The sequence below is a fragment of the Brassica napus genome, chromosome C9 (assembly GCF_020379485.1).
Source record: "Brassica napus cultivar Da-Ae chromosome C9, Da-Ae, whole genome shotgun sequence".
Lineage (NCBI taxonomy): Eukaryota > Viridiplantae > Streptophyta > Magnoliopsida > Brassicales > Brassicaceae > Brassica > Brassica napus.
In genome coordinates, this window is record NC_063452.1 from 34,979,534 (window position 1) to 35,002,512 (window position 22,979).

The 22,979-nt window shown below is 43.4% G+C and overlaps 1 protein-coding gene across 1 annotated transcript; it reads left to right on the forward strand.

Annotated features, from left to right (window-relative positions):
- Nucleotides 1-17,212: 17,212 nt before the first annotated feature.
- Nucleotides 17,213-21,285, forward strand: LOC106408273. Its single transcript, XM_013849074.1, has 11 exons — nucleotides 17,213-17,292; nucleotides 17,386-17,464; nucleotides 17,561-17,615; nucleotides 17,717-18,990; nucleotides 19,076-19,283; nucleotides 19,643-19,700; nucleotides 19,780-19,869; nucleotides 19,924-20,064; nucleotides 20,161-20,266; nucleotides 20,344-20,929; nucleotides 21,086-21,285. The coding sequence occupies exons 1-11, from the start codon at nucleotides 17,213-17,215 to the stop codon at nucleotides 21,283-21,285; spliced, it is 2,877 nt and encodes a 958-aa protein (XP_013704528.1).
- The last annotated feature ends 1,694 nt before the right edge of the window (nucleotides 21,286-22,979 follow it).

Here is a 22,979-nt window from a genome sequence, read left to right on the forward strand (position 1 = left end):
TTAGGATCCCGAGGTCGTTTTGAACCCGGAGGTTTCTCTGGACCCGAAGGTCGTTTTGAACCCGGAGGTTTCTTTTGGACCCGGAGGTCGTTTTGAACCCGGAGGTCCCGGAGGTCGTTTTCAACCCGGAGGTTGCTCTAGACCCGGAGGTCGTTTTAAACCCGGAGGTTTCTTTTGGACCCAAAGGTTGTTTTGAACCCGGAGGTTTCTTTTGGTCCCGGGGGTTGTTTTGAATCCGGAGGTTGCTCTAGACCGAGAGGTCGTTTGGGAACCCGAATGTTCGTTCAGACCCTGAGGTCGTATTGAGGACCCGGAGGTTATTTTTAACCCGGGGTTATATAAGAGCCTGGAGGTTTACCTTTTCTAGGCCCTGAGATCTTTTCAGGACCCGGAGACTGCTTGGGGACCCGAAGGTTCTTAATAACCCGGGGTTTTATCTAATAACCCTGAGGTCATCTTTAGACCCGGAGTTCGTAAGAACCCTGAATATTTGGTTTTCGCAGTGACCGTACTCCGCCTTCCTAGGCAAGACTACTATCGGTACCTGTTCGTATTTCGCATTCTGCCGCTCGGAAGCTGGCCACTATCGAGTTCCTATGCTGTATTCTACTTCTGCAAGAAGTCAATAACAGGTTAGAGGGTGCTGGTATGGGTGTAATGACCCAAGTGCCAGGCTTCGCTGCTTTCCACGTCTGGAGAAGCAGGGTTTTAATTGCTCCATGTATTTCACAGTACTTTTGCAATAATTATACCATGTGTTCCCTATATTGTATAGCACGTAGCGTTTTAATACATGTACTTTTCACAATGGTACTCTAGGGACCCCGATGCGCCTTATACTGCACAGTGGTTTTAGGTAGTTTTGATAGCATACTCAGGCTGGCGCAGACCCATTCTTGCTTTATGTCTCATACCCATTGTCGCTCCCTGTACAAACTCTTAAATAAAGTACTTTGCGTTTGTACTTATGCTTCCTGCGTTGTTGCAGGAATTGGTATGTTTCGTACGATGCTCCCTGCGTAAGAGTAAGCGTGTAAGCTCCTTATGCAGTACTTTGCATGTTATGTAATATGCTCCTTTCCTGAGAGTAAGCGTGGAAGCTCGTTAGGCAGTACTTTGCATTATATTGAATATGCTCCCTGCCTGAGAGTAAGCGTGTAAGCTCCTCAGGCAGTACTTTGCATTATATGTAATATGCTCCCTGCCTGAGAGTAAGCGTGACAGCTCCTCAGACAGTACTTTGCATTATAAGTAATATGCTCCCTGCCTGAGAGTAAGCGTGTAAGCTCCTCAGGCAGTACTTTGCATTATAAGTAATATGCTCCCTGCCTGAGAGAAGGCGTGTAAGCTCATCAGGTAGTACTTTACATTATATGTAATATGCTCCCTTCCTGAGAGTAAGCGTGTAAGCTCCTCAGGAAGAACTTTGCATTATAAGTGTTTCGTATCCCGCATGGGAGTAGGCTCTTTAGTAGGAGTACTATATTTGACCACATACTATGGCTTGTGCTAGCCCATTCCTGCGATTGTCAAATATTTCCATGCGTCATATGTGTGGGTTTTCTAGTTATGCGCAAGATCATAGGATCCAGTAATCCCTTTTATTGATCTGGAGGCAGGGATGGATGCAGGGGTCGGAGCTGGAGCTTCTCTCAACAGGAACCTGGAGGCCGGTGTCCTGCCCGAGGCCTGGATGATATTTCCCAACCAGTTTGCCCCTTATTTCTCGATTTCGTCCTCGAACTCGGGGAATAACCTGTGCACTCAAGTCAACCGGAGTTGCTCATTCTCAGCAGGCTTCCCCTGGGCAGGACATCGCTCTAGTAATCCTAATTTCCCAGGTTCTTCTTAGGTCTAGACCGTGTTTGAACATGGAGGAGAACAAATTTCCCGAGGATAGACAGGGAACTAGTAGACGTTTCCAGGTTCTAGACTTGCTTAGATATGACCTGGCGAGATTCAAGACCTTGGTTGCATTCCATTGGATGTCAAGAGTTATTCATGGGGCTCGTGGCCTGAAGTAGTTCTCTCTGCTTGGTGCAAGACCTGATAGAGAAATGTTCGATGCTTCAGTTGGCATCAACATCGGCTTGTCGGGGGCAGGTCCCTTGGGCTTCGCGTGAAAAGGACGTCACTCTGAAATCTCCTTTTCTGAGTTTTTCTTAGGCCTGGGCCGTGTTTGAACCTGGAGGAGAGTCGATTTCCCCGAGATAGAAATGGGTCTAATGAATATTCCCAGGCTTGTGCCTGGTTTAGGTCGATTTACCTAGGAAGATTCAGGATCCTGGCCTTGCATGTCGATGGATGGCAAGACTCGTACGTTTGGCTGGTGAAGATCACTTGTATCTGTTGAAATCTGCTGTAGGTTATCTGTTGCCCCTCTCTGGAGCAGGAATTCTTGATCCCGGATTCGCATTGCAGTGATAAGCGAGATCTGTCTTCCAGGCGCAGGACCTCAATGGCACATAGCCACATGTTTCCTGGATCCAAATGGCACATGACCGGGGCAAGGAAACGAATTATTGATTTACTTCTTTCTTATGTGCCCCATGATTGGATATCGGCCGTAGAATTATATTCTGAAGAACATACACCCTGACTCTAGGATGGAGAAGTTCTGTTCTAGGCAGTAGTCGAGTGAAGACCGCGATTTTTCTCATTCCTTCTTTGGGAGGAACGAGACCCTTAGTTGAGGCGTGGAGGCCGGTTCTTTTTCGTACTATCCTGTGGTATCGACGTACATCGTGTAGGAACTCGTAGTCCCTAATGATTCTTCTCTAGAATCTAAGGCTCTCAAGGGCTTCATGTGCTGGTCCTGTTGGACCTGTAGATTTATCCTAGGGAACCTGGAGGTTTCGAGGAAATAGTGCTCTGACACGGGAGGATCTATAGATATTACACTCGGAGGTGAACATTTGTTTTGGTGTCTCGAACCCATAGTCTTTATTGACTTAATACAACATCGCATTATGTCCTCTAGAGATGGACCACTCTCGATGTCGATTGAATGTGGGCTGTTGTCGAGATTGCCCCGGTTGATTCTGTGGACCCGTTCGTAATGCCTTCAAGATCTATAGGACAGCTTCGTGGTAATAGAACTTTTGTGGGACGTGTGGTCCTGCGGTTTCTGGTCCTCTCAGCTGGTCTCAAGTTTTTCACTTTGGTTACCTTGGATATATATTCTTCAAATCCAGCGATTACAGAAATATCCTCTTGTGGTTCGATGCTCGGACTATTCGACGATTATCGATTGGCCTGCTTGGGTCGACCACTCGATGATCGTCGAGTGGTTCGATGCTCGGACCATTTGACGTGTGTCGTGTGGGTCGATGGTTCATTTGCTCGACTGGTTCGACGTTCGTTGGTCAACTTACGTTTTCCTTTCGAGCATGTTTCCAAATGATTGGTTGATTGCTTTGATATTACAGACATATCTTTATTATAAATTCTTTTCGGTAATGTTTTTACGAAAGTTAGTTCTTTCATTTCTTTTTTAAATATAGTTTCGTGTGCTTTCAGGCGTTAATTCCGTTGTGACCATTTTTTACCCCAACAGCGATAACTACTTCGACTTATGTTTCCAGTATCGTTCTCGACTTGATTCCATCCCGCTTTACAGTCCGCGATATGTTCTCGGCTTACGTGACTTGTATGGTAGGAATCGAGCATCTCTTCAAGGACAATTTTTAAGTCTCCCGAAAGTGCTGACCAAAATTTTTGGATTTGTATAGCGCTATTACCCTTGTGTCGGGTGTACGAGAGATATCTCTATGAGACAGCTTAGTTTGTTTAGGACGTTGAGAGTTTGTTGTGATCAGCAACAAACTTTTCAGTAGATATTACCGTTTTAGATTCTTCGCGAAGGATTTGTGTTAAGAAGGGATGTGCCTTTTATAGTCGTGAACGGACTGTTTTTAAAGTAAGTGTTTCCTTTCGGAAAGTTCTTAACAAAAAGGAGTCCTTCGGGCATTAGCGACGTCTCGCTTTACCGAAGGTTGAAGTTTTACGTCATGTTCTGATGACATTCAGATTTTGGGAAGTTTTACGCCGTGTTAAAAAGAAATTTCAAAGATATCGAGTCTGGGAACGGATATTTCTTTTTGGGAATATACGAGTATACATATACGTACCTACTCCCCCCCCCTTTTAATTAGGGGGGACGGCTGAGCTCGTCGTATGACGAATTGCCTACGTACCTTCTTCAGGGATCAAGCCGTCTCGTAGTTCAGTGTAAAGTGCTGCTTAGTGGTATTCTTTCTTGAGGTGCATCGCGTTCGAAGTTCTCGGAATTTTGACGTCTTGGATATTTGCGATTTCATACGCGCCTGGTCGGACTACTTTTATGATTTTGTAAGGTCCTTCCTAGTTGGTTCCGAGTTTCCCTGCATTTCGCTCGGCGGTATTTTGGAGAACTTTTCGTAAGACTAAGTCGCCTTCTTTGAATTTGCGGCTGCGGACGTTAGCGTTGTAATACATTGCGGCCGCCTTTTGATAGTTTTGAATGCGTATGAGGGCTTGGTCTCGTCGTTCGTTGAGTAGATCGAGCTTATCCAGCAACATTAGATTGTTCGAATCTTCTCGTTCCGGAAGTAATCTTCTGCATACTCCGGGGAATTCGACTTCTGCTGGGATCATTCATTCACTTCCGCAGACGAGAGCGAATGGAGCTTCTTCCATTGCGCGTCTCGGAGTCGTGCGATGTGACCATAAGACTCCTTCGAGTTCTTCGGCCCGTCTACCCTTTTTGGCGTCCAGTCGTTTTATAAGCCCATCGAGGATGGTCTTGTTAATCGTTTCGGCTTGGCCGTTGCATTGTGGGTATCTAGGAGTCAATCTGGTCAGTCGTATCTTCCATTTTTCGCAGAAGGCCTCGAACCTGCTCGAGATAAATTAGGATCCGTTGTCCATTACGATTTCGTATGGGACGCCATGTCTGCAGACGATGTTTCTCCACACGAAACTTTCGACTTGGGCATCTTCGATGCTTGCGTAGGAATCGGCTTCGACCCATTTTGAGAAAAAATCCGTCAAAACTAACAAGAATTGTTTCTGCTTTGACCTGTGCATGGGTCCGACTATGTCCATCGACCATCGCATGAATGGATATGGTGTCGAGTCGATGAGAGAACTTATGCCGGCTGATGGATGGTAGGAGCATCCCTCTGGCACTTTTCGTATTTTCGTGCGAAGTTCTCGGAATATATGATCATTGTCGGCCAATAGTGTCTGTGGCGTTTGATTTTGATCGCGAGGGTTCTTCCGCCCGAATGGTTTCCGCATTATCCAGAGTGGACGTCTTCCATTATCCTTCGTGCTTTCTCCCCGTCTACGTAGGTCATGAGTGGCCCAGAAAATCTCCACTTGTAGAGTTCTCCTTCCACCAAGATGTATCGGGCGGACTGGGTCTTAATCTTTCGGGCCGCCCATTTTTCCGCTGGGAGTTTCCCGTCGGCGATGTATGAGAGGATTGTTTTTGTCCAAGGTTTGTCGAATCCATACTCAGATTGTTCTAGATCCTTCGTTGCCTGGATATCGATTTCGTCTGGATCGCCGTCGGGTGACTCGATTATGTTTATTATGATGGGTGGTCCGATGCTAGGGTGCTCTCTGAATTCTACGGGAATCACCATGCCCAGACCTGGATCCGAACTGGATGCCAAGGCGTCTAGGGCGTCAGCCTGTGCGTTTTCGGCACGATGAATCCGGGTTAGACCAAATTGGTCGAAGCTTTGAGCCAAGTTTTCAACGAGTTTTAAGTAAGCATACATTTTCTCGTCCCTCGCTTCCTATTCCCCGCTGTATTGACTTGCAACTAGTTGGGAATCGCATTAGGCATGGATTTATGTATTTTTTGGCCGTGAGCCAATCGTAAACCCGCGATCAGGGCTTCATTCTCGGCTTCGTTGTTCGATGCGTGGAAAATCAGTCGGAATGATTTTTCCAGTACTTCTCATGTTGACGACGTGAGCCTGACTCCGACTCTGGAGCCTTGTTTGTAAGAGGATCCGTCCACGTGGAGGGTCCAGGTCGAATCGGGCTCCCGCTTAGTCGTGCACCATGTAGGGAGTTCTACTAGGAAGTCGGCGAGCACCTGCGACTTCGCGCAAGATTTTGCTCGGTACTCGATATCATACTCGCTCAACTCAATTGCCTATTTTGCTAACATTCCAGATTGACTGGGGATATGCAAGATTGTCCGTAGTGGGAACGATGTGAGTACTACGACTGTATGAGACTGGAAATACAGCCTTAGCTTTCGTGCTGACATTACGACTGCAAGCGCGAGTTTCTCCATCATCGGATCACGTGTTTCTGCGTCAAGTAAAGTTTTTCTTACGTAAAAGATGGGTTTTTGTTCGCTACGTTCTTCTCAGATGAGGACGCCACTTACAGTCGTGACTGGTACCGCGATGTAGAGGAACAGTGGTTCTCCTTCTACGAGTATTTCGAGCACCGGGGGAGTGGCCAAGTAGTGTTTCAGCTGTTGGAAAGCTTTTTCGCACTCTTCGGTCCACTCGAATTTCTTATTTCACTTCAAGGTGTCGTAGAAAGGAAAACACTTATCCGTTGATCGCGAGATAAAGCGGTTGAGCACTGCAACTCTCCCGGTTAATCTTTGTACCTCCCGCTTTGTTCTCGGGGATACCATTTCGATCAGCGCGGTGATCTTTTTAGGATTGGCCTCGATCCCGCGGAAGGTGACGAGGTACCCCATGAATTCTCCAGATGCTACTGCAAACCGACACTTAGCGGGGTTAAGTTTCATATTGTGCAGGTTTAGCCTTTCGAAGCACTCTTGGAGATGAGTGATATGATCCCGCTCTTCGAGAGATTTGACGAGCATGTCATCAATGTAAACCTCCATTGTCTTTCCGAGTTGTTTGGAAAGCATACATTGACGAGTCGTCGATAAGTTGCGCCGGCATTCTTAAGGCCGAACGACATCACCCTATAGCAGTAGGTTCCACGGTCGGTAATGAATGCGGCTTTTTTCCGGGTCGTCGGGGTTCATCATGATCTGATTGTACCCGGAGAACGCGCCCATGAAGGATAAGAGTTTGTTCCCTTTTGTCGCTTCAACCAAGCGATCGATGTGTGGCAGTGGGAAGCAATCCTTTAGACATGCCTTATTGAGGTCCGTGATATCAACGCATACTCGCCACTCTCTGTTTTTCTTTTTCACAACGACTGGGTTAGCGAGCAAGTCAGGATACCAAACTTCCGTTATGGATCCGACTTTGAGAAGTTTTTCGACTTCGTCGTTGACTAAGCCAGCGCTCGGGCCCAAGGTTTCATCTCTTTTGCTTGATAGGTTTGAAAGTCGGGTCGACGTTGAGCTTGTGGCACGTGATGTTTATATCAATCCCTGGCATGTCATCTGCGGCCCATGCGAACGTGTTCAAGTTCTTTTTCAGACAAGCAATAAGCTCAATTTTCAGAGACTCGCTCTGGTTCGCGCCGATTTCGACACAGCTGTCTGGGAATGCTTCGTCTAAGCACACCGAGACAATGGGCTCGTAGGCTGGTTCGCGCTTTCCCTCCAAGACTTCAGCTGCTCGTGATTGCCAAAAGACTTCGGTTTCGCCTTATTCTGGGGTGTTGCCCATGGAGGATGATTTCTTTTTCTTTTTAGGCGTTACCTCCGCTAAAGGGTTCTTTCGGTTTAATTCTGCGGCGAAGTATACTCGTGAGATTCTCCGATCTCCCCAGATGGTCTCGATTCCGCGAGGGGTTAGGAATTTGAGACACATGTGGTATGTCAACGGGACTGCTTGCACTGAATTCAGCCATGGAGTTCCTATGATCGCGTTATACGACGCAGGTCGATCGATGACCAAGAACTCCATGATTTTTGTCATGCTGTCGGCTTTAACCGAGAGGTTGATTGTGCCGAGAGTCATGGTTGCCTCCCCTGAAAGTCCTACTACTGGATTCTGATCTTCCGCGATTTTTGATGGGCAGATTCCCATTCTCTCGATGGTGCTTTTGTAGATGATATCGGCCGAGCTTCCGGTGTCGACCAATATCCTTGCGATATCGATATTCTGGATTGTCTGCTCAACGACAAGGAGATCATCGAGAGGTTTGACCAGATCGGTCGTTTCTCTCTCCTTGAAGGAGATAACATCGCTGCCTGTTCGATCAGACATACCATGCCTTAGACGTTCGGTGGTTTTCGAGTTAGATAATCCGACGCCCCCTCCTTCTAGCGCCAAACTGTGGGAACCGAAATTTGCACTGTCAATTTTCCGTAAATACGGAAAGATAGAAAACCTAAATTTCCCAGAGGTCCCAGATTATCTGCGTAAACACACTAAAAACGAAAGAGACAAAGTAAACAGATTATTGAAAGTAGATTGCGCAGAGGCGTATTATTGATTGGTAAAAGAACAAGGTTACAAGACTCACGAGAGATAAGACATATAGGGTTTCGCTAGACGAGTTGATCTTAGAACAAGGACGAAAATAGTCTAAGTAAAAATCCAGCCGCCAAAATCCTAAGTTTTCCTAAGCTAGCAGAGTTCTCCTAGTTCTAAAACATCTCTTGCCGCGTCCTCGGCTCTGGCTCCTCTTATATATTCCTCCTAAGTCGGTTTTCGCGGAAATATTCCTTTTCTTTTCGATCTTCATCATTACCTTGGAAACTTTACATTTATCTTCCGATTTTGAGAGATTTATCTTGAGTGGGCTTGGCTTTGTTTATGAAAACGTGAGTGGGCTTTTAACCGCGTTCTGGGCCTCTTTGGGCCGTATTCCAACTTAAGCGTTTTTTGCGATTTCTTCGAAAGAACGTTTATTGATGCGACATCGGTTTGCCGAAGAAGTTCATATTTCTCTTATTGTTAGACAAGTATGGTGTCAAGTTAACCGTCGTCGTTTATACGGAAACCATGAAATTTATTCAGGAAGACGAGTTCTCACGGTTCTTATTATAAAGCTCCAATGGCAACCCCGATTGATACGAAACAAGAGCGAGTTCTATACAGTCTTGGGAGAGGAGCATTGCGGACAGGACGAGAACAACACGATCGTCCCAGCTCGGCCATCGCCAAACTGGACAGGTCCAGCTCGGCGGACGGCCGAGCTGATCGCGTGTTTGATTCAGCTCGGCCATCCGCCGAGCTGGTCGCGTGTTCGGTCCAGCTCGGCCATCCGTCGAGCTGGACTGTTTGTTTTTTGGTTCCGGGGTTCGTCTCTCTTTGAAACTTGTCCTAGAGATATTTTACCGAGAGTGTGTCGAGAAGGTTTCCGCGATGAAATATGATTTTAGACGTTGATTCCGAGATAACTGTTTTTGACCCCAACAGTAAAATCCATGGTATATCAGGTCCCCGCTAGGAGACCCCTCTGGTCCCCGCTAGGAAGTATTTCGGGTCCGGTCCCAGGGACCATCCCCTTCCACCCGGAAAAAGGAAAACTTCCGATAAGGAGAACCTTCCATATTTCCGAATATGGAAGAGTTTAACCTACTCAACCCAACTAAGGCCGACATAAAAACAACTATATAAGGGGAGCCAAAACCCTAGAGCAGGGAATCGACACTTGGAGACTTAGAGATTAGAGCTAGGCTGCTAGAACTAGGGTTTATACACCAATCTATTGTAGTTCCAGCTCTTTGATCTAATAAAACGTCTCTTTCTACCTTATTACTTGCAAAATCATATGAAATCAAAGCCATGTCCATCGTTCCGTGGTACTCACAAAGATCCTACACAAAAATCCCCTAACATAGTCTGTCACTACTAAAAGGAAGACTTTTTGTCCCGGCACCAATGGGAATTTTCCTACGATATCCCTGCCCCACTTTCGAAATGGCCAGGGAGAGCTGACGGATTTAAGGTTTGCGGGGCGTGCCTTTGGCACTGGTCGCAGAATTTAGCCAGCTTAAGGGCGTCTTCTGCCATCGTGGCCCAGTAATAGCCGGCTCTCCTAGCTCTGAGTACCAAGCTTCGGCCGTTTGTATGAGAGGCATATACCAATATCTTGGCCGCTTCCCTAGCGGTGAGGCATCGTAGATAGGGTCTTGAGAGGACCTTCAATATAATTTCCCTTGGGAAATGCAGTATTTGGCTGCTTGAATGAGAACCGCACTCTCCCTCGTGAAGCTCTACCAATATTCTGGCCGCTTCCCTAGGGGTGAGGCATCGTAGATAGGGTCCTGAGAAGGACCTTCTATATAATTTCCTTTGGGAAATGCAGTATCTGGCTGCTTCCCTCCTTATTTTTCGGCTCTCGCCGTGATCCTCAGGGAGGATATCATTTTCTAGGTAGTTGATGATGGGGGTCGTCCTGGTTTCTTCTTCTTCTATGGCGGAGACTACCTCAAGCTCTGCCTCTTTTTTCATTCCTGGCCATTGAAGTACCAGCAGTGCAATGCTCATTTGACTCGTGGTCTCCAGGGCGGACCCTAGGTTAGCTAGGTCATCGGCCTAAGAATTCTGCTATCCGAGGATCTACACGAGCTTGCAGCGTCGAAATTCGCCTATCAGGCGCTTGGCCGCGGGTAGATATCTGATCATGCTTGCATCTTTGGCATGGTAATCCCCTTGTACCTGAATTATTATCAGTTGTGAGTCGCAAAAGACCTGGATGTTTTCTTGCCCCATTTCCTTTGCGAGTGATAAGCCAACGATCAAGGCTTCGTACTCGGTTTTATTGTTTGTCACCTTGAAGTTGCATCTCACGGCCCTTGAGTCTGACTGACTCTCCAGTAGGGGAGGTTAGGACTATGCATGCAACTGTACCCCTGACGTTACTGGAACAATCAACATACAGGGTCCATTCTCCCTTCTATCCTTCCTTATCTCGGAGGCTCACCTCCTGTTCAATGGCTGGAAGCATGGTGGGAGAGAATTCGGCAACAAAATCCGCTAGGACTTGTGATTTGATAGCCGTGGCAGGCCGGAAGATTAGTTCTTACTCCGCTAGCTTTACTGTCCATTGGGCGAGGCGTCCTGACACTTCAGGCTTGTGGAGAACTGCTTTGATGGGGAAAGATGTAACCACCACAACCTGGTGAGCCTCGAAGTAAGGGCGTAGCTTCCGGGCTGCGATAACTAAAGCCTGGGCGAGCTTCTCGAAGTGGCTGTTTCGAGTCTCCGCATCTAGGAGGGACTTTCTAACATAATAGATGGGATATTTCTTTCTCCCTTCTTCCCTTACGAGGACGGCGCTTACTGCATGTTCTGATACCACCAAATAGAGTAGCAGAGTCTCTCCATCTAATAGTTTCGAGAGGAGAGGCGGCATAGTGAGGTTGGCCTTTAGGTCGGTAAGGGCAGTTTTGCATTTGCCGGTCCTGTTAGGGAATTTTTGTGTAGGATCTTTGTGAGTACCACGGAACGATGGACAAGGTTGGTATTTGTATTGATTTGCAAGAAAGAAAGTAGAAAGAGACGTTTTATTAGATCAAAGAGCTGGAACTACAACAGTTTTGAGTAAGAACCCTAGTTCTAGCCGCCTAGCTCTAATCTCTAAGTCTCGAAGTGACGATCCCTTGCTTTAGGGTTTAGGTTCCCTTTATATAGTCTTCCTAAGGCGGGTCTTAGTCAGTTGGAGTAGGTTAAACTCTTCCATATTCGAAAATATGGAAGGTTCTCTTTATCGGAAGTTATCCATTTTCCCAGGGGAAGGGGGCAGGCCTGGGGACCGGACCCAGAGTATTTCGTAGCGGGGAACCGGGGTTCCTTCCAGCGGGGATCCTGGGAACCGGGGTTCCTTCCAGTGGGGATTGATACCACTCAAATTACCCAAAGGAGTGATTTATACTCTCTCAAATAAGAGGTCGAGTTGTAGTACATAAGGATCGAATTCACAGGGAGCTAGGGAACCTAAGAAATCTAATATGATTTGTTAAGAAAGGTGGTTTTAGAGTTTTTAAATATAAATTACAGGTCTATATTGAACAAGTATTTGTTCAATAGCTGGTTTGAGGTTTTGGTGCTTGAAAAGGAAATAACTAAACTTAGGGTTTTTATTCAGGAAAATTGGGATTATGATCCTACAGATGCCTACTGAGTTGCATGCATGATAATGTAAAGCTCAACTACTTGATCAACAAGTCCATCAGCGTTCGCAATGTTTGGACTTGTCTATTAACTAGATCTATTGATCTCAACTGTCGTATTTTGATCAATAGAAAGTGTTGATCGATAATCCTATAGGGATATCGATCGATACATCTTTTGCTCCGTCGATCGATTATTCAAGTGTGATATCGATCGACGCACTCTAGTAAAGATTTACGCGGGGTTGAATAATAGCTTACTAAGCTCACTAGATCAGCTCTCGCCTTGCTCATAGCAAGAAACATTGTTCTATTAGAATTTTTTCAGGATGAGAATAAAGCCCTCGCTTTTATCAATCAATCCAAGGGCAGGTTCTAGGTAGCTAATCTAGACATAGTCATTAATGAACAATCCTAAAGATGATTATCACAACTCAGCAATCTATAGTTCGGGTTAATCCCTCCTAACCTATTTAAACCCTAAAATCTAACAATGGAACTACTCAGACATGGCTAAGCAATTCATAACAGCAATTAAGTATGAAAACTTCATTAGAATAGTAAATAGATATTAATGGAGTTCCAAACACAAATTATAACTTTGGATCTTGTCTCCAATCTATCAAAATCCTAAAAACCTTTGCTGTGAAAATAATAAAACTAGAAAAGCACACTCTGCCTCTAACATGGCGGCAAAGCTTATATAATTAGGGCAAAACTCATCAGGGGTAATCTGGTAAAATGGTGAAGACTTGGGCTTCAAGTCGGCTGTGACCAAACGGGCTTTCTGCGCGCTTCGCTGTCGATCGATACATAAATGTGAGTATCGATCGATTATTTCCTCTCCAATATCGACCGATGGTCGAGCTCGATGGTCATCTCGGGTGCTTGCTTCAAATATCTCCAAAATGCTTCAAAATCATCACTTATCTCCAAAACACTCCTGATCTTATAAATATAATAAATAGACACTATAATATAATAATTATTAGTAAAAACACCTATAAACTATGGATGAAAATGGGTCAAATCCATAGTCTATCAACTCCCTCAGAATTTCCCTTTTGCTTGTCGTCAAGCAAAACAAACAAGCAGTCTCTCTGAAAGAGGTTTAAAACTGAAGGAATTCACATGATTTAAAACTTAGAATCATCACCTCTACAATATCGCAATCCACATCTAAGAAGTCTTAATCACAAAAGCACATTATACCATATTCTAGCTTAACAGCCAGATTCATCTAGCCAACAACTTAGCAAATCTTGTCTGTCATTCCCCTCTACAAACCTCATTTCTTAGCATAAATAAAAGTGCAAGCTTTACCTTGGGAGTATCGATCATAGGATGCGAAGACTTGCAAACAAGTATCTGAACCTGTAGGTAAATATTAGTTCCCATCCTCTCTCTCTACTAATTTTCTCTCCAAGTCAAAGCCTGTTTATAATAGCAAGATCATTGACCAAGATTGGACAGGCTTCCATGAATCAAGCCTTAATGGTGGTTGGCACTAAGTCCTTAATGGATGTAGCCACCAAGTCCTGTTCTAATCCTTTACCTAATATATTATTATGAAGCAAGCCTTAATGGTTGTAGCCACCAAGTCCTGTTCAAATTACTTCCTAATAAATCTCTCTATATATATATTATAATAATATATATATATATATATATATATATTAATCTATAATTTCAAAAATAGAGAGAAAAAGGGTGATAAATCTATATACACAAGGCTTTACCTTCCAGACTTGTTTGAAGAATCTGATCCCATGCATATCAAGCCCCAAGACAAGCAGTTATGTCAAGTTTAGTGTTGGAGGCCAGCTTTGGTTCCTTCAAAACAATCTCAGCAAGAGTGGATAGTTGACAGGTTGATCCACTTTAGTATCTTTAGTACTATCTGCAATCAGTAAGTCTAGAATGATGCTAAAGAGTAGTTAGATATCTAGCAAAATCTAAAAGTTCATAATCCCCTTCTTGACTCAATAATAACTTAATTTTGAAAACATTTTAATAAGACTAATAAGTAAATAAATATCAGTAAACCTCCCCTAGACTTAAACTACAATGTCCCCAGTGTAAACTCAGTCGGAGTTATGGTGAGAAATAAATCATAAGGACTCAATGTAACAAGTAAGAACGATATACTAGCCCAGAATGAATGTCGACCGATGTAATGATGTTGATGTCGGTCGATGCAGGTAAGGCCATGTCGATTGATGTCGACAGTTTCGCATCGGTCGATACTGATGGCAATCGTCTACTCGGTTCTCTTTTTTTATGACCTGTAATAATTAAAAACCAACATAAACAGTATATTAATAAAAACTTAATGAATATTACCTAATAGTGGGTTGCCTCCCACTCAGCGCTTTGTTATAGTCATTTAGCTTGACTTTGGAGGTGATTTGGCTAGTAATGTTGAGAACTGGGACTTGTTGGAAAACAAGTATCCATCTCTTCTTTGCGCTTGTTGAACCGTATACCAGTGAAGTCTCTCATAGCTTCATCACCTCTACGCCATTTTTCTTTCATTGTTGCAGTTGTGTTTTCCATCCTCTCCAATCTTTCTTCAAGACTCTCCAGGTTGAACTGATATCTCCTAAGTGTGGTGTAAGTGTCAGCTGAGATCTCCTCTCCATGGTAATGTGTGTCGGACATGTCTGATGTCATCTTTGGTACTAGCCGGCCTCGGTTTGTAGTGTCGTCGGCCGATGTTCGATGGTGAATGTCGGCCGATATGTTGTTGCGTCTGTCGATCGATCACGATGCTTCTGGTCGACGGGCAATGTAACTCTGAATCTCCACCAATTCCCCTTGTATAGCTTCAATCTTGGATGTCAAAGCACTTATGCTAAGATCCATTGGAAAATAGATGTCATCACATCTCCCATCGAGAGCTCTATAGATCCCTACTACCAACTGATCTATCTCTTCCCTGGTTTGAAAGTCTTTTTGAGACTTCATCGTATGTGGGCGTGGTGGACAGTCATTGATCGATGCTGGCATGTGGTTGTCGATCGATGTGTGATGATGCATGTTCATCGATGGAGGTTGTCTGCTGTCGATCGATGGGGGTCGTCTTCTTTCGATCGATGTGTGATGAGTGTCGATCGATGGGTGGATTGCCCTGTCGATCAGATGGCTGAGACGAGTTCTTTCCCAAGCAGCTTCTGCTCAAATCTGATCTGTTCCATCGCGTTTTTGCATGTTCAGCAGCTCCTCGTCTGTGAAACTGTCTTGTAGTTTATCTGCTCCTGGTGCGTAGGTTGATGTTTCTACTGCAAAGCTTTCGTGGTGGTGTTCATCTGCCCAACTGCCAATCGAGTAGTCTTTTTCTTGTGCACGGTTGACTTCAGTGCCGATCGATTTGTAGTAGGCAGTATCGGTCGATGCTCGTTTTCGGTAGCGTTGAAGAGGTTGAGTGTCGATCGATGGCCAGCTTGTCATGTCGATCGATGGTGCATTCCTTTTCCAGGAGGAATGAAGTAAGAGTTTATCTTCCTCATCAAGGATGGCTCTGTACTTAGTAGCTCGTTCCCCCTCATAGTCTTCATCATACTCTTCTATATGCATGTGTTGTCTGGTGTATGCGGCAATAGCGGGATTGTAGTAGTCGTTCTCCCAATCATCTGGACAACTATCGACTGATTCGTCATGTGGTATATCGGTCGATTTCTGATGGCCACTGTCGATCGATGTTGATGTGTGAGTCTCGATTGACGCTGAATATTTTGTCTCGTACTCGGCTCCACAGTGGCAAGTTGCAATGATTCCGAGATCATTGATTCTTCTGGAGATCGTCTGTGGCGTCTTGACTGGGATAGGGTCGTAGTGGGCATTAGGATCGATGAGTCTTAGACACAACGGGTTGGTTTGCAAGTTGCACACTGCTCCCACTGTTAACAAGAAAGCTCTCCCAAGTAGTAGAGAAGAGTTCCAGTTTAACTTGATGTCCAAGACATGAAAATCAACTGGAACTAGGGCATTACCAATCTGCACCTCTATGTCTCTCACAATTCCTCATGAGTTCCTCTGGGAACAATAGACAACAGTGAACAATTCCTTCGAAGGCTCCACCTGCAAACGCAGATGGTCTGTTATAACCCTAGGTAGAATGCTGACTGATGCTCCTGTGTCGCACAAGGCATGTGGGAACTCAATACCGTTCACCGTGCATGGTATTGCAAATTGCCCAGGATCACTCTTCTTCAATGTAATCCTCATCCTCATCTTTTCTCTAGCTTCACAGAACATTCTCCTGATGTCTTCTTCTTTCTCCCTTGTCTCTCTGAAGAACATCCACAATCTGTGAGTATAATAAGCATCATCGAATGGCTTATCTATAGGAATCCTGAAGACTCTCTTCCGGAAACTTTCCTTTTCCTTATCATTGGCCCCCCTCTTCAGATGTTTCGCCACTTTTTCCTTTCTTCTCCTTAGGTTTATTCTAGTAGCACTACAACAAATATAGGTATTGATAGTAGATTATAATAGCACAATTTTCGTAACTGCTATGGAAAGGTAGTTGGAAGTCTGGATAACAAACTTATAGCATTATACTTAAGCTACGTCCAAAAATCAGTAAACAAAAATTAAAAACTCACTAATCACCCAAGTTTTTACAATCAGCGCCAACACTTAGAAAAAAAGGGTTTTCGCCGCCAATTAGCTTCTCCAATACTTTTCATAGCACTAGAAAAAAAAAACAAAAAGGTTTCTCGTTTTCTCTGTCTTCTTCTTCTCCATATCGAGCTCTACGCTTTCTCCACCCTCTCCAACTCGATTTCTCTTCACTCACCAGTCGTAATCACTGTTTTTCACCGGCGTCTCGCTATTCCATTTAGCCATCCTCATCTCCGATTTCAATCCGAGATTCAAAATTAAAAGTGAGTTCTTAGCGTTGATTGATTCATGTGTAGTATGTAGTTAGGTTTTGGCCCTGCTCAATGTTGTGATTAGTTAGGTTTTCGATGTTCTCTATCACTCTCCCATGGGTTCATCTTTGTTTCCAATAATCACATTTTTTTCCGCAGTTGTGGGTTCGTGTCTTCCCAATCTCACGTCTGCTATATTAGGTGAAGGTTAGACACATCTATTTACTTCTTCTCATTTTGTAATCATTTGTACACTTTTGTAGACAATGCGTTTGTTGTTTGCGGTTAACACTTTGAAGTGTAATTTGTTGTCATTGCTGCTTGAACCATGTACGCTTGTTTGAACTGTGGCAAGGGTCCTAACTTTATGCAGACAATGTTGGACAAGTCATGGGTGCATTTATGCAGGTATGTATATTTGTTTAAGTGTTCAGTTTATGCATTTAAACAATTCTTGTCATAACTTTCTTTTTATTTTTGTTTGATTTACATGAACGTAAGAGTTGATTCTGCATATGAGAGAGGTGCTCGGGGTTTTGTCAACGCTGTTACTGCTAAGTTAGGAGTTAATGGGAAGATTGTATGTTAATGCGCCCGATGCCGCAATCTATATCGCCATACAAGTGAGGAGGTTGTCTCTCATTTGGTTATAAATGGAATGGATGACGCTTACAAGGTACGGTCGGATTGGTTTCACCATGGAGATGGTCACGCTGTAGCTGTAGTGGAAGGTAAAAATAGATTCTGGAATGCTGAGATCCTTAGTTTATATGAAGCAGCAAACTGCTTAGATGAAGATTTAGCAAAATGAGTTTTTAGCAAAAACTTGCAGAGGCTGAAACCCCCTTATATCCAACGTGTGCGAGTCATAGCAAGCTATCAGCTGTGGTGTCATTGTTTAGGATTAATTCTCAGAATGGGTGGTCAGACAAGAGCTTTGATGACTTACTGCAAACATTGCCAAACATGTTACCTGAAGACAATGTGATGCACACATCAACTTATGATGTCAAGAAGTTTTTGAAATCTTTTGATATGGGATATCACAAGATTCATGCTTGTGTGAACGACTGCTGCTTATTTAGAAAGAAGCTGAAGACGGCTGAGAGTTGCCCAAAATGCAAGGCGTCTAGATGGAAGACCAACATGCACACTGGTGAATTCAAAAAGGGTGTTCCACAGAAGGTTTTGAGATACTTTCCATTAATACCTCATCTGAAAAGGATGTTCAGATCTGAGCAACTTGCAATGGATTTAAGATGGCATTTCAATAACAAGAGCACAGATGGGAAACTGCGTCATCCAGTAGACCATGTTACTTGGCAGTCAATGAATGACAAGTATCCATCGTTCGCAGCGGAGGAGAGGAACTTGCGACTTGGGCTTTCAACTGATGGGTTTAATCCCTTCAGTATGAAGAACAGCCGTTACAGTTGTTGGCCTGTGCTACTGGTTAATTACAACATGGCTCCTGACCTATGTATGAAGGAGGAGAACATCATGCTCAGTCTGCTGATTCCAGGACCGCATCAACTGGGTAATAGTATAGATGTATACTTAGAACCCCTTATGGAAGATTTAAATCATCTGTGGTGCATAGGCGAATTAACTTATAATGCAGTTAGTAAGACAACCTTCACGCTTAAGGCAATGCTTCTTTGGACTATTAGTGATTTCCCAGCATATGGGAATCTTGCTGGTTGTAAAGTCCAGGGTAAAATGGGTTGTCCTATATGCGGGAAGCACACAGATAGTTTGTGGCTGAGTAATAGTAGGAAATTTGTATTTATGGGCCACCGGAAAAGTTTGCCTCCCTTACATAGTTTCAGAGGAAAGAAGACTTGGTTTGATGGGAAAACTGAACATGGGACAAAGGGAAGGATACTCATGGGTAGGAATGTCTCATTTGTGCTGAGGAACTACAAGAATGTTTTTGGTAATAGAAAACAGTCTGGCAAAAAGAGAGCTGCTCGAGTTGACATACCATCTGATAATGAGGACGAAGTAAGTGAATCTGATGAAGATGAAGATTTAGGAGACAAAGACGAAGAGGAATTATCTAGATGGAAGAAACGTTCGATATTTTTCACATTGCCTTATTGGGAGGTATGTTTAAACTTCCAACTTACTAAATTTGTATTTGTACTTAGTAAGATCTAATTAATTTCTTTGTTTGCTTTAACATGAGAAGGAGCTCCCTATTCGGCATAATCTAGACGTTATGCATGTGGAGAGGAATGTGGCTGCAAGCTTAATTGCCACATTGTTACATTGTGGCAATTCAAAGGATGGTCTAAAGGCTAGAAAGGATCTTGAAAGTCTTGGTATCAGGAAGGATTTGCATCCAAAAGCTCAGGGTAAAGGACATTACTCCCAGCAGCTCCTTGGTCTTTGTCAAAGTCAGAGAAACACACATTCTGTAAGCGGATCTTTGATTTTAAAGGTCCTGATGGCTACTGTGCTAATATATCTAGTTGTATATCATTAGAGGAGTGTAAGGTGATGGGTCTCAAATCTCATGATTATCACGTCCTAATGCAACAACTGCTGTCAGTAGCAATTAGGGGCTTACTACCTAAGGGTCCTAGGGTAGCCATTTTCCGCTTATGCGCTTTCTTAAACCTTCTTTGCCAACGAGTAATTTATATGGAACAACTCTAGCTAATGGAAACTGAAATTGTGGACACTCTATGCATTTTAGAAAGATTTTGGCCACCTAGTTTCTTCGACATCATGGTTCACTTGTGTGTGCATCTAGGAAGAGAAGCTCGACTTGGTGGTCCTGTCCATTTCCGATGGATGTATCCATTTGAAAGGTGTGTTTCCTTGTTAAAAAATATTTTCTTTATGTTCCAAATGGACTTATTATTCACATTTGATGTTCATTTAAAACAGGTACATGAAAGTATTGAAAGACTATGTAAGAAACACAGCAAGACCAGAAGGGTGTATAGCTGAGTCTTATCTTGCAGAAGAGTGCATGAAGTTCTGCTCGGCTTTCTTGAAGACTAAAACAACTGTAGAATAAAAAGAGGACAGAAACACTGAGTACGAGAGCCATTCCATCCTTGAAGGTCGTCCTATATCAGCTGGCCGCTCATTCACTCTCACTGATACAGATAAGAAAATAGCTCATCTTGCTGTAATACAGAACACGGCTATGGTGGATCCATATGTTGAGTAAGTTTCTCTTAGTACTTATAATAGTATTCATTCATACTTATTTTATTTGGAAGTTTTTGATGTAATTTGAGGTTTGTTTTTTTCATATGCAAGTGCTCATTTACAACATCTACAAGACTCAAATAGTAGATGTAAACGGGATGCAACTTATTTATGGCGTATGCACACTGAAAAATTTGCAGCGTGGCTTAAGCAACAGGCATGTTATAATGTATATGTTTTTAGTGGATTTTATAACCATGTACTGTAGCTGACATTTTTTTAAATAATTGTTAGATACCTATTGATTCAGAATATGAGGAAGAGACACTGAAGTGGCTGGCCTATGGTCCTCGTAGCATATCCAGATCTTACACAGGCTACATTGTGAATGGCCTACGGTTTCATACAAATTCGGTGCATAGGCTAAGTCAGAATAGTGGGGTTTACTATGAGGCAACAGCAATGTGTAGATCTAGTGCAAGGGACACAGCGCAGGTGGTAGACGTTGTATCCTACTATGGGAGAGTAGTTGATATTATATTACTAGATTACAATGCCTTCTACGTCCCAATATTCAGGTGTCAGTGGGCAGTTAAAGGTAACGGTGTGAAGGTAGAGGATGGCTTTACGCTGGTTAATTTTAATCACAGCCACATATCCTTTGCAAAGGATCCATTCATTTTAGCATCTCAAGCGAGACAGATATTTTACTCAAGGGAAAATGATGAATCGAGTTGGTATGTAGTTATGAAGGGTCCAAGTAGAAGATATAGTGATGAGAAAGTGGAAGACCTACATGGAGATGTAGGTCCATTGCCTTCGGATATGGATATGAGTCTAGAAGACATATCAGATGAGGCTGAGAATGTCAGAGATGATTGTGAAGGAATCTATGTTTGATTTCGTTGATTAACTATTCTTGGTTTTGCATGACATTCTTTGGTTGATTACCTATTATGGAATATATGTTTGATTTCGTTGATTAACTATTTAGGATTCATGTTTGAGTTGGTTTGACTTTCAGTTAATATTTTAGTTTCCCTCGAGTTTGATTGTAGGATTGCCATGGGTAAAGGGAAAAAGCAATCAAAGAAAAGGAAGACCATTGTACAAGATGATGAGCCGGTATTCATTGGCACCATATACCCTGGGGAGACGCAGCAAGATATGCGTATTGAGGAATCACAGCCTGAAGACACACAGAACCCGACACAGCCACAGCTTGATGAATCATAAGGTGGTAAGGATGGTGGAGAAGAACCCAACAAAGATTCCGAAGGTGCTAAGGATGGTGGAGAAGAACCCAACAAAGATTCCGAAGGTGCTAAGGATGGTAGAGAAGAACCCAACAAAGATTCTGAAGGTTCTAAGGATGGTAGAGAAGAACCCAACAAAGATTCTGAAGGTGCTAAGGCTCGTGATGAGGGTACTGATACGGTACAGCCCCGGACTAAGAAACACTGAGGATGAACAAAGATGAAAGATATTGCGAGATATCCTAATGCACGCATAAGAGTGGAGTTCACCGAGTTTGGAGAACCTTGTGGAGAAGGATCAGTTAAGCTGTGTTCTTACTTAGGTCCCTTGGTAAGGGAACATGTTCCTGTGGTCATAGATGATTGGAGAAAAATAGGTGAGGAGCGGAAGACTGTTCTATGGAAATCTGTTAAGGTAATTGTTTTCGTTCACATTGTAAATTATGCTGGTCTTAGTACTCTTATCTTTTCTTGTTATTGTAGTTACGGTTTGAACTGGATGGAGAGTACGAGAAAGCGGCAGTTATGAAACAGATGGGATGCTTATGGAGGGCCTCTAAATCACGCTTGGCTAATCAGATTATTAAAGCTGATAACCATGCAGAGCGATTGAAGTTGCGGCCAGACAATATTGCAGTGGCAGAGTGGAGGAAGTTTGTGAAAGAGAAGACTAGTAAAGAGTTCAAGGTATGAAATTGTACTTAGTTTCATTATCATATTCAGCATAATAACACTTCTATATAGGCTGTTAGCGATGCATACAAGGAAAGAAGACGTAATCAGATTCCTCATACATGTAGCCGTAAAGGAATGGTTAGATTGGCAGAAGATTTAGTAAGTATATTACCTATGAAAGAGCCTGAATGGTATGCAAATGTTATTTTATTTGAAATTGGTTTTTTATAAGAGAGCCTGAATCATTATGCAGAAAAAAGAGAGCTCTGATCCCAGTGAAGTGACGAGACTGAATATGTGGGTCAAGTCACGAACTAAAAAGGATGGGACAGCAGTAAACACGGATGCTGCTGAAAAAATAGTAATTCGTTGTTTTTTTTTATTTAATTCGCTTCTGAGTTTTACATTAGAATTAAACTACTTAAAGATAACTTCAACATGTTTCAGGAAAAGGCGAATGAGTTTATTCGGTCTGATGATCCAGGAGCATCATCCTCAAACCCAAAAGAAGACACTCTTAGTCAGATCTTAGGACCTGACAATCCTGGACGCTTGAGGGCTATGGGTAGAGGAATGAGTGTGAGCAAACTTGCTTTTTTCGAAGTCAAGAGCAAGTATGTGACTGAAATGCAACAGACACAAATTCAGTTGAATCAGCAGGTCCACGAACTACAAGAGGCTCTTGCAAAAAGGAATAGTCGAGTTAGTGTGAAAGATAAACTGTCCTTTGGTTCTTGATTTTTGCAAAATGCTAACCTAATTTTTATGTCAATTTGCAGCGGCCAAACTCGGAAGTGGGTGAAAATTCACCACCATCAGTAAGTTCTAGTGTAATAAGTATTCTTGCTGAACTTGAATGAAATGTAACTGTTGTGTTGATTAATATTTGTAGAGTGTAAACAAAAGGACACCGCAGCCTAAGTGTATTCTATACGATTAGTGTGACAAGGAATCCAAAGTAGCAGAAGGTCATTTTCTGTCTTCTGATGTTATGGAGTT